This window comes from Triplophysa rosa, linkage group LG6 (assembly GCF_024868665.1).
Source record: "Triplophysa rosa linkage group LG6, Trosa_1v2, whole genome shotgun sequence".
Classification (NCBI taxonomy): Eukaryota; Metazoa; Chordata; class Actinopteri; order Cypriniformes; family Nemacheilidae; genus Triplophysa; species Triplophysa rosa.
In genome coordinates this window covers 26,476,751-26,488,620 of record NC_079895.1, presented here as the reverse complement: position 1 = coordinate 26,488,620, position 11,870 = coordinate 26,476,751, and the positions used below count along the sequence as shown (strand labels likewise).

Here is an 11,870-nt window from a genome sequence, read left to right as displayed (position 1 = left end):
TGCATCAGTTATATATATATTTATTATTTAAAATGCATTCTTTTGATTATTAGAAATATAATAATTCATTTTATTTTATCATTTTATTTTATACAGCCGGGACTCTTAACCGGGAAACGCGTCGACGTTGTTGTCATAAAAAGGCGACGCTGTGCTTGACGTTGCTGTTGATCGACGTCGAGCGGTGGCGTTTGTTTTAAATTATATTTAGAGCGTTAACACCGGTAGTCAGACATGGGGAAATCTTTTGCAAATTTCATGTGCAAGAAGGATTTTCATCCTGCCTCCAAATCTAACATAAAAAAGGCAAGCGGGACGATTTAAGACCTGTTTTTTAACGCTGCTATTAGGCAAAGCTAACGTTACTTGTGCTCTGCTGTAAACATTAGCTCGCCGCTGTCAGTCAGCTTTAATCTTTTATTTACCAACGAGTTTGAACAAATATGCACAAGCATGTATTTCATCACGAACGCTTTTTTTTTGTCATTCGTTTGTTCTGGTGTGTAAAAGGTTGTTAAACGTATCAAGCTCTTTCTTGTGGTTCTCAGGTGTGGATGGCAGAGCAGAAATTAACCTTCGATAAGAAGAAGCAGGAGGACCTGATGCAGGCTTACGTAAAGGAGCAGGACACCTACAACAACAGGTGAGAGCTGCCTGAAAACCCACAGTTCAGTAAACGCCAGGCATTAATGTGTGTTTGTGTGCTTCGACATGATCATTGATGTTGAAGTGATCTGCAGTTTACCTGCTGCTCATATTCTTTTCCAGGGTGCTGATGGGTGATGATCGCGTGAAGAATGGCCTTAATTTCATGTATGAAGCTCCTCCGGGAGCATCCAAAGGTATTTGTTAAAGTTTCAGAAGAATGCCATCTTTTCAGGATGTTGTGGACCTAAGAATGATGTACGTTTAAACGGCAGATTTGATCAGGGTTGAATGGTGTAATGTTTAACACCACACCAGCTTTTATCACTGCTAAACATTTTTCATCATTATCATTTGAGAACCTACAGTAATGGCAGACAATGTGGTTAACGAAACATTTTGTTCACTCATTTTGTTTTAATCATATCTTCTTTATCTCCTGTTCATTCATATTCCTGACTTTGAGCAGAAGAGACTAAAGAGAATGAGGTAATGTTCATCTGCATATTACATTTGGCTAGTGACCTGACAGCATCAAACTTGGAAAACTGCTTTAGCACTCATTGTGTCAGTCTTCACTGCTGATGGTTGCTTTTTCTTTAGGAAGGAGAATCTGATTACAAGTTTGAGTGGCAGAAAGTGGCACCTCGTGAAAAGTATGTTCTCTTATTAACAATTTTATGGTTTCAATGTGGAAAACTCCTTTACAAATGTATTGTGCTTATAGCTTTCTCTCTAATGTTGTATCTTCAATGCAGATATGCCAAGGATGACATGAATATTCGCGATCAGCCTTTTGGGATTCAGGTGAGTGGTTTTGAATCTCTAGCCTATGTATGCATATATTAGCAGTTAAAGCTTACCCGTTGATATGTGCTTATGCGGTAAATGTTTGGGCTCTGTGGTTGTTGTTTGATTGTTTTAGGTTCGGAATGTGAGGTGCATTAAGTGTCATAAATGGGGTCATGTGAACACAGATCGTGAGTGTCCCCTCTTTGGCCTGTCAGGGATTAATGCCAGCTCTATGGCCAATGATGAAGCAGGTATGTCTTAACACAGCCTCTCCACTTGTATGGGTGTTTCTTCAACTAAATCCTTGTGGATAGTTTATTTATTTATTTTGTTTATTTATTTCATGTCTACTAATACTGACCAACAGTGGTATAAATGCATAATAAAAGAATTCCTAAAATTCAAACGATTTGGTCTCGCTAATATGCATATTACATGGATTTGAAGTACTTTAAATCTAGTTAAAGACTAAATATTTTACACTTGCTGCATAATTTGTCAATTACATCTAAAATGATATATGAAGCAAAGTCATTTTTTAAACAACGCTTTTAAGGGCAAATAGCCACAATTTTTGGAAAATCCTAAAATAAAAAAATACGTTGAAAATTACGACAAGATAAAGTTTTTATAAAGTAGAAAAGTTTGTGACATATTCAACAGCACAAGTTTGAAAAACAAAGCATCAATGTAATGTTTTGCTCATTGCTTGTTTACTGTACTTCTGTCAGAGCTGAATGATTTTTTTATACCTGTAGGTGGCGGTCTTGTGTTAGAATGCGTCATAGCGTTCTTTCTGAACATTTGCATCTTGATTTAATCAGTAAATGTATATATTTTTGAAAGTCTCAACGTTTATGCTTCTAGAGGTGTCTAAAATGCTACTAAACGTGTTATGCCTCTTTATGGACCAAATTGAATATGAAATATTCATTGCTCGGGAGATTTTCTCTGTTGCTTTGTCTGAATTGTGTGTTTGACCATTTGTTTGTGGTTTTGTGTAGCAGTACAGTAAAACTGTGTGTATTCCAGCGCAGTTCATATAGGTGTCACTCCTGCAGAAAATGTCTATCATTGTGTGTTCTAATTGATTGAAACGTCTGCTTTCGCAAACAGTATTGCACACTTAACCCAGCGGTGTTACGAGAGAGTTGATTTGTTGCGTCTTTTTGTTAACAAAACTGCTAGTGTACATCTCTCAGAGGGGGAGAACATTATTTGTTCTGAAAGAGTGATTTGTCCTAACAGGTCCGTCAATGCACCCCTCCGAGTTAATGGCAGAGATGCGAAACAGCGGCTTTGCGCTAAAGAAATGTGTTCTTGAGAGGAGCAACACCATGAGTGATCAAACACAGGTAATGTCCTGCTTCTTTCCCATATAAGACCAACAATATCCATGTCTGGAGCTCAGCGTGTCATCGCAGAAAAACGCGGCCAAATGATCAGATGGCCGGTTCACATGCATTTCCTGTCAGTTTGAGAGTACGGCTACAACTGATGAGACCAACAGCGGCAATTACAAGAGACAAACCTGTGTTTCTGTACTGTTCACCTGTTCTGTGTGTAGTCTTTGAATGGACCTATTGATTGTGTGTGGCAGGAATTTGTGGCGAGTGAGGAGGAAGATGATCCCGAGGTGGTGTTTCTAAAGTCTCTATCTACCAAACAAAAGCAGAAATTGCTTAGGTATTTATAACACCATCACAATTCATATGAATAATTAATTCACTGAATTATTTATACAAATAACGTGATACAATTATTGACTCAAGTAACACATTCATCACATGTTTTATATTTATTTATAATACTATGATTTAATACATAATTATATGTAATATAATCTGTTAATAATATTCATCATAATATAAGAAAAATATAATATTATTGGAAATTGTGGTTCAAAATAACACTGGTTACATATATACATTGTAATGTACAGTACAGTCAGCTGTTTAGTGTAAGCTATATGATATTTTAATTTGAAATCGAATATAATTTACTTATATTTATGGATTTAAAAATTTAAAGTTGTTTTTAAATGGTCAAAAATGGACCTTCAGATGTTAGGTTAGGTTGTTACGGCTAAAGTGCAAATGATTTTAATCTCATCCTCTTGTAATGGCCAGAAAACTTGATCGTCTTGAAAAGAAGAAAGAAAAGAAAAAGAAGGGTAAAAAGGAAAAGAAGAAGAGCAAAAAGAAGCAGAAAAAGAAACGAGCCAAGGGTGAAAGTTCATCCAGCAGCTCTTCGGAAGACAGCAGCAGCGATTCTGAGCCGGAGGAACGTTCTGGAAAGAAAGCCAAAAATAAAAGCAAGAAAAAGAGAGACTCCTCCAGTGACAGCGGCTCCGAGAGAGAGCGTGATGACCACAAACAGTCACGCAGTCTGTCAAAACAGCGCTCTCCAACACGCAATGAGCGGGACGGCAGAGGAGAGAAAACTCACAGATCACCAGAGGACAAAACCAGACGGGATGGCCGAGAGAGATGCAGGGAGGAGAACGAGAGAAGTAAAGAGAAACACAGAGAGGGAGGGAGAGCTAAACGAGATGAGAGCCGAGGGAGATATAAACAAGACGAGAGCCGAGGGAGATATAAACGAGATGGAAGCAGCAGCCCTCAGAGATGGAGGAATGAGAAACGCAGAGAGAATGAGAGACGCAGGAGTGCCAGCAGGGAGAGAGGGAGGGAGAAAATGGACAGAAGTCGAGAGAGAGAAAGAGCTGGGGGGAGAGGTGTAGACGGGAGCAGAAGAAAAAGGCGCAGAAGTGATAGCTGGGATTCGGGGTGGAGAAAAGAAAAAGGGTAGTTGAAAGTCTACACTACCATTACTCGCATTATGGCAAAACTTATGTGACTGTTGTCTTCGATACACAAATGCTGTTTTTAAAGAACCTTCTGACCACCCTTTTCTGTATAGTGGTGTTAAATCTGGACATAAAAATGACCAAAATGTGCTATATATGTGGTCTGTTTCAAGTCTTCTAAAGATATGTGATCATTTTTGTTGAGAAACACCAACATTTAGGTGGTTCACTGACAACCTTCGCCTTTCTTGGGACTCCAAAGTGTAATTTGTATTTGTGCTTTTAAATTGATGTTGCTTCCAAACTTTTTGAATGAAAGAGTGTCAGTTTAGTGTAGAGTCTGGGGTTTTCAGATCGTTCCCTTTTTACGCACTGTGCCAGGACTTTGCCAGCAGAGGGCGCTGAAAGAATGCAGAAACTGCAGATTATAAACGGGATTAAAATGTTTCAATCTTTTTTGAATCGTTGATACTTTTTATTTGTATGGTGTAGTTTAAATGTAGTTAATGTTCTCCCCTAAGCGTTTAATCTTTCAAAGTGTAAAGTTTATATGTGATTTACAGGAGGATATGTATATCCTCATGTAATATATATATATATATCTCAATCAGTTTAAATGGTTTATTTTATTACATTATGTACACCTGTTGATGTGCAATGGGCGAAGTTTATGCAAATATGAAAATGAGATTTAATATCTTAGGCATTTATAAAGCTTAATAATGCATAATGTTTTCATTTGACTCCTTTACATTAAACCCAGATTAAATGTTGTCGAAATTAGGGCCTACTGCTTAAATTACATGGTTTTACATAATTACATTTCCACAAAACTTAATTTCAACCCTCTTCCTTATTAGAAATAAATAAATAGAAAATAGATTTTCTTTAAATGGAGTTTGTGGTCTAACAGTTGTAACATTATGGTTTCAAATGTGGGAGGACGAGACGCTTAATGACGAATTTAGTATTTTATATTAGCTATAGAACGAGGTTTCAATATATTTTCCAGTTTTACTAACGTCAACAAACTAAATAAAAAATTAATGTTTCCACAACCCTTTTACAACTTTAGGCCTAAATTAATATTGTGCAACTGCAAACAAAAATGTTCTATTTTTTCTTTTGACTTGCAAAACTTAAATCCAACTCTACTGGCGCTCTCGCCGACCACGAAATCACAACATCCAATTCCTGAGAAATATCCCCGTTCGTTCCACAATAAGGAAAAAAGTATTTAGCAATCTGCAAATAAATCCAAGGGTGGAGCCGAAGTATCAAAAAGCGTAAATAAACGAGCCTATTTGTATAGTGTTTTGTTTTTTAAGAACATGCGAATAACGTAAATATACATAAAGTGACATTAAAGCATGTTTTTAAAATGATTGATTTTTTAAAGAATTTTACTTAAAGACCATAAACTAACTCGACTGATCTTCGGACACGCAGAAATATAACATGATCAAAAAGGAGCGCGGGAAACTCGCAGACTCGTCACGGCTGAGTTTCCCGCGCTGTGGCGGAGCGGCGCTTCTCTTTGATCTCTCTTTTATTGCCGCGCGGAAACAAAGCTGACTTCTGCCTCGCGCGCAGTCAGAGGGCATTCCGGGAAAGCGCGAACAAAAGGTCGTGAGTGACAGCGCTACTGTCCGCCACCCCAGGCGCAAAGACTGAAAAGCACTTAGATCTTGTCCATGTATAAGCTCCCGTTTGTAAATCTTAATAGGACCATATAATTGTAAAGCGTGCTCGTGAATGCCTTCACGCCCAAATAGCGCTCATTTCCGTAACACAAATTTTGAATTGTGTGCAATAAAATCGTTGCATCCAACATTAATTTTTAAAAGACTTATTGCTTTTCTGTTCACCTGCTATTTAGAGAAAACAACTGCCTACATTTATTGTTTCAAGACGGAAACTACATGTTGTTTTTTAGTAGGCTAATTTGTTATTCCGACTTATTTGACAACTGCACTTTACAATTGTATTACTTATAGACAATAAATGTTTATTTATTTGTTCATCCGTTATTTACCAAACGTTGCAAGTTTTTCACGAGGTCGTTAAATTTTAATGGACTTTATATTTTGTATAGGCCTATTTGTGTAGTTTTTTCCCTGAAAGGCCACTGGTTGTTCGGCACCTCACAAAAGGAAATGAAAATAATTTTAGTCTATTGCCTTCTGGTCAATTTACCTTGAACCCCCCCCAAAAAGGCGTCTGGCTCTAACGAGTTCCCAGGCTGTGGCTCGGGCTGTAATTATTCCGCCGGGTTTTTCTGTGGGATCGGACGCTGCGCTGGATAAACACAAAGAAGTCAGAGAGCATCCTTGAACCTTTTCAGTACAGGGCCACTGATATTCAAATAACAGCCAGAGACCATTTGACTGCGAGAGCATTTTAAAATTCAACATTTGCATAAGGCCTCTCCCCATCTCCCCTTTCAAAAGTGGCTTCCAGAAAAGGCAAGAAAGAAAGAAAAAAAACTGTTCCCATAACACCAAATCAAGTGTAGCGTTTTATAAAAGCTAAACGATGCTTTATGCCTTCAGCTCTCTCTTGGATGGACATTTTCCGTTTGACATGCAAATTTAAGCAGTTAATTTGAGCGATTCAAATAAATATTCAGAGGTCCTTTGTCACCAAGTCCCATCGGAAAATGTGCGATAAAGAGCCGCTGAACAAATGATTGTCGCGGAGAGTAATTAGATATTTGATAAGACACGAATCCCTAATCGCAAATACAAGACACATGGGGCTGCGATGTGCTCCAAGTCATAATTAATACTATTTAACAAGGTTTTCATTTGGACAAAAAAGCCTTTTCGGGGCATTAACTATTGATTTATCCCACTGGGAACACGAATTCAAATCATGGCCGAATTATTGATATTTTGTGAATATACTTATTTTTCGTTTTTCTAAAATATAAATAAATGCAATGGTTATTTTGACGTTTTCTAGATTCGACTAGCAGTAAGAAAATATTCCATATTCAATCAAATAATTTCGATCAGACAAGCCAAGCTTTAGATTTTAAATCCCTTTAATTACAAAATGAAAGCCTTAAGCGTGACTTTATACAATTAAACATTTATATATTTTTAGCAATGTAAAGGAAAGGTTAAATGAATTTTAAATAGCTGTGTAACATACATACTGACATCCACAAAGTGCGCCGAAAGGAAAGAAAATTCCCTGAATTTCAGGATCCACCACAAAACAATCATAAGTAACATTTACAGGGAAAAATAACATATTTTTGTGGATATATGTACAGAATTATCTCACGCCGGCAGCCGTGGTTATCTAGCTCCCACATTTGCGCATTGATCCAAACCAAATGTCCAAACACTGAGCCTTGACAAGACTGCATCGCGCTGAAAGGTGAGGCGTTTGTCTGTGCTTGAGTAGAAATAACCAGTGTTGCACTGATTTTGTTTCCTCGTGAGCCACGAATCGCCTCGTTTTTCGAAGAAATGCAGAACACTAAAAGTTTTCGTACACGCGTACTCCAGACCCGTTTGCTTTTCTCGATTCAGCGGCGAGGAAAATGGAGTCGAGGTCATTTGTTCAGGACTCGTGGTGCGGAGACTGATCTTTGACCGTGACCCGGGGGTTTACACCCTCTAAAATCAGTTCCGGCGACTCGGACCTGGGGGTCTCCAGGTTACTCGTGTCGGTGTCACTGTCGCTGCCCTTTTTGCCTCCACCTCCGGCGGTGTGTGTTTTGATGTGTTTGCTCAAGTGGTCGCTCCTCATGAAGCGCTTGTTGCATACCGGGCAAGCTAATCGTTTCTCCCCCGTGTGCGTGCGCAGGTGCCTCTGGAGCTCGTCTGACCGGGTGAACCTTTTGCCGCAAAAAAGCCAGTTGCACACGAAGGGCCTCTCGCCTGTGTGCCACCTCAGGTGCGCTTTGAGATGAGAGGTCTTGCCGTAGACTTTGCCACAGCCCGGGATGTGACAGCTATGGAGTCCTTTCCTCCGCAGGCTGGCACCCGCAGGCCCGAGGCGCTCTGCCTCCTGACAGTTCGGGCAGTCGCACGTGGCTCGCCCGGAGTATCTCCTGGACGACCTGGACGAGGTGCCTATGCCAGAGCTGGCACCTGATATCATTGCGTTCGTGGCCGATGCGTCCGTGTACGTGGGGATCACCGTTTTGAATCCCTCCTGCGTCAACAGGTGTTGGCTCGTTGACAGTAGGTGGGACGCCGTGGGACTGATGCCAGTGGAGCTAAACGCGGAGTGCGTGAGGCTGGAGAAATCCGGCTGGTAGCCGCTGAGCTGGGAGTGGATGGCTTGTGGCGATCCCGAGTGCAGCGAAGTTTGCAAAGTGCTCGCCGGATTTTGAACCTCGAGCCACGAGCCCGGATTCGTGTGAACGTCCCACCACGCGGACGCGCCGTTGGCCACCTCACCCGAGATGGTGGAGTGAAAGCCTGACTTGTACCACGATTCGTAGGGGTGCGCCATGCCGACCCGCGGGTATAAAGTCTCTGCCGACGAGTGAACTTTGGAAATGAACGCAGACTGTCCCGACTCCTGCGAGGAAACGCTGGCTGTGTTGGAGAATAAGCTGCTGTATTCGGCGGAGAACGCGGAGGACGTCGGTGAGGTGGAGGCCAGGCAGAAAGCGCTGTTGCCCGTGCCGGTGGCGGTCGTTAATCCCGAGGTGCTGCGGCTCGTCGCCATCGTGAATCCCGGCAGGCTGGAGCCCAAGTTGCAGCTCGACGAGGATCTTTTCCAGGGATGAAATCCGCCTTTGGAGAACGCGCTGGAGTCAGGTAAAGTCGTGAGGGGGCTGGTGTTGCCGATTTTGTTGCAGGTTGCGGCCAGCATGGCTAAAGGGGTAGTTCCAAACCGCGGCTCTTCCTGTTTGGATAAAAAGTTGAAGCTTTTTACTACACCATAAAGCAGACTTGGCGTGTTTAGAAAAGCAAGCGCATATAGCCAGTCTATTGCCGAAATGCAAAACTCGTGGACACTTTCTGCAAACTTTAAACAGAGTTGCAAGGGTTGTCATGTGCGTCATAAAGAAATGTCTGTTTGGACTGTGACAAGCGCGAGTTAGACCAACTTTATAGTAACTTAGTTTTAGGCAATATTGTTTACAGCGCAATAACGTTTTTTGAGTTCTTAATGATACATTGTCAGATTGCAGTTATGCTGACTTCCCTCTAATCTCCAATAATGCACCAGTGCACGTGGTTTTGTAAAAAACGATTAGACAAAAAAGTTTTTGGGTAAGCTAGAGTGTCTCGTCCTTTATTGGTTGCAGTTAGAAGAATGTAAACAAAAGTCATTGAAAAGTTTGATGACGCGTAACACTGAAAATCAACGATAGTGCTAAAGAAGAGAGAAAATGCAAACGTCCTCTTTGTCCAAAGTAAAATTAAACAGCGCTTACCCCAAGTATAGACGTAGCCATATCCAGGCCCTTTCCAAGAGCAACTCTTTGCAGCCTTGCAGGGAACAATGAGTCAGTGTTGCAGTGTGACTGAGGGACAGTGCGCTCGAGCTTTCTCTCTCTACTCGAGATGTATAGTGAGCGCGTGCTTTGAAGTACAGCTGGCTGCAATGCGCAGCCAATCTGAGGGCGCGCAGCGACGCGGCCGACCAATAAGCGACGCGACCATGACAGAAATACTAAAGCTGTACGTCAATCAACGACTGGCGTACTGATCCTACTGTCAAGCAATAAGCATCAGCTATTTTTCAACGTTTTTATATATATATGGCCATCAAGGCGCAGTATCTGCACAGACTATAGTGCGCAGCTTATATTGCTATTTAATACGTGCATCTTGCGGCGGTAAGCTTCTCATCTCGATTTTATGCATGGTATCATATAACATGTTTTTTTTTTTTGTTTGTTTGTCGACGCAGACGCGCATGCTTTAAATGAAAGATTCACACGCGTAACCATTCGCGGTTTTAACTTGAATGTAATCCGCTTTATTATTATTTTTACTATCGTGAAGAAGGTCATTGGGTTTGATAAAAGTATGGAAACATTTTGTTTGGATTCGTTATGAGGTAATATTTAGCGGCTTTATGTTTTCCTCGTAACACGAGCCATTACTCTCATACAGTGAGAGTGTTGTTATTTTGAATGTACAAGTTTCTAAAAATATTTTTGTGTATAAGTAACATTAAAGCTAAAATATGTCTAATTTTCAAATTAGAAGAAGTCACCGAAATACGAGATTATTATTTGGATGAAGAGGATGAAGAGGACTGATCTCCCAACAGGTGTGTTAGACTTTTGTGCGAGACAAGTGTGTGTTTGTGTTTGTGTTTGTGTGTAAGAGAGAGAGAGAGAGAGAGAAAGAGGCAGAAAAGAGGGAGGGATATTGGGGCTATGTACTGTAGGTTAGAGTTTGGGGTGTTAATGCGCGCGTGCGCTCAGCCTAGCGGTTTCTTTAAATACGTTTAGAACCGCGAGTGAGTGCTTGACCCCCCAAAATCAGGAAATTATTTGTAAAGGGTTTACAAATGTTCTTTAAACTTCAGTTTTAGTCCCAAAAGCTCAGGACGAAATAATGGAATAAATAGTCTGCTTTTGGATGCAGAACAAATATGAAGCAATTAGACGATATTTTTTAGTTTCTTGATCATTTCATTTTTTCCTTCCTCAGTATTTTTTTTAAATATAAAAATATCAATGCATTATAGCGGTGTGTTGCGCTGCTTGTTAAAACATTTAAGGGTAATGACATAATGTAAGAATGGCCTGCTTTGGAGTGAATCGCCGTCCTTTTAAAAGTTAAAGCAATTTTCTTGAGAATGGCCCCGCCGAAACGCTGTGCATTACAGTATTCAAAATGACCAAATAATGCTCCATTATAGAGGCTGAACGCTGCCAGTCAGCCTGGATGCAATTTACTCCAGAGCGCTTTGCTTTAAATTCCCTCCTATGGAGAGAGCTGGGGAATATAAAACAATTTATTCAAATACTAGCGGTGGAGTCTCGAAAATCGCTTGATTTCCGCAATCACTGCAAATTGACGGAGGAACAATTAACACTATTAAACGGCTGTTCAGCATAAAGAAATTGGACTCGAGCTCACAGAGGTTTAGGTTACATATTTAGATATGAATGTATGCACACTGCATGTCAATTCAGAGTGCAATGGAAAGAAAATCAAGATTTAAAGTGACATGCATTTCTTGTCAGACCAGGCACAGTGAATGCAAATGCGAATGATAAAGGAATTAATATACAGGTTACACTTTGCCGTTGCGTTGTTTCTGTTGACCTCTGTCAGCATGTATATGTCAGACTAGCTAAATAGCCTACATTTGGTTTCTTCATATAAAATAAATAGCATCAACATTGAATTATAGTATTAAATTGTAAATATAATTTTAACAGTTGTTGAACCTTAATTTCTAAATTAATTAAATACGCATTTCAACATAAAATGGATATCATATTTATGAATTTGGTTTAATTCTTATAACTGTACTGAATAATAGCGTATGGAGCTTTAAAGCTATACAAAATTATTTTAGATTTTTCTAAAAATCAAAACGCATTCCGGCCCGCCAAGCACTTTTCTGGGGTAATTAGGAGCCTATTACAAGTCATTAGATTGATCAATGTACCTTAAACAATGTGAAT

The 11,870-nt window shown here is 40.1% G+C and overlaps 2 protein-coding genes across 2 annotated transcripts; one reads left to right on the top strand and one right to left on the bottom strand.

The window, feature by feature from the left end:
• Positions 1 to 148: 148 nt before the first annotated feature.
• Positions 149 to 5,249, top strand: cir1 (corepressor interacting with RBPJ, CIR1). The gene is made up of 10 exons (XM_057335996.1): positions 149 to 306; positions 549 to 643; positions 769 to 842; positions 1,115 to 1,134; positions 1,249 to 1,301; positions 1,404 to 1,452; positions 1,571 to 1,688; positions 2,686 to 2,792; positions 3,038 to 3,123; positions 3,567 to 5,249. The coding sequence occupies exons 1-10, from the start codon at positions 235 to 237 to the stop codon at positions 4,246 to 4,248; spliced, it is 1,356 nt and encodes a 451-aa protein (XP_057191979.1). The 5' UTR covers positions 149 to 234; the 3' UTR covers positions 4,249 to 5,249.
• Positions 5,250 to 7,280: 2,031 nt separating this feature from the next.
• On the bottom strand, positions 7,281 to 9,763 carry sp9 (sp9 transcription factor). Its single transcript, XM_057336415.1, has 2 exons — positions 9,654 to 9,763; positions 7,281 to 9,118 (listed from the first exon to the last, which is right to left on the bottom strand). The coding sequence occupies exons 1-2, from the start codon at positions 9,672 to 9,674 to the stop codon at positions 7,820 to 7,822; spliced, it is 1,320 nt and encodes a 439-aa protein (XP_057192398.1). The 5' UTR covers positions 9,675 to 9,763; the 3' UTR covers positions 7,281 to 7,819.
• Between the last annotated feature and the right edge of the window lie 2,107 nt (positions 9,764 to 11,870).

Excerpts from the sequence above, each read along its gene's own strand:
- cir1 (XM_057335996.1), top strand. The coding sequence starts at position 235 with ATGGGGAAATCTTTTGCAAATTTCATGTGCAAGAAGGATTTTCATCCT. Across the intron at positions 307-548 it reads CCAAATCTAACATAAAAAAG|GTGTGGATGGCAGAGCAGAA; the intron begins GCAAGCGGGACG and ends TGTGGTTCTCAG. Across the intron at positions 1,302-1,403 it reads AAAGTGGCACCTCGTGAAAA|ATATGCCAAGGATGACATGA; the intron begins GTATGTTCTCTT and ends TCTTCAATGCAG.
- sp9 (XM_057336415.1), bottom strand. The coding sequence starts at position 9,674 with ATGGCTACGTCTATACTTGGG. Across the intron at positions 9,119-9,653 it reads TGGCTACGTCTATACTTGGG|GAAGAGCCGCGGTTTGGAAC; the intron begins GTAAGCGCTGTT and ends TTATCCAAACAG.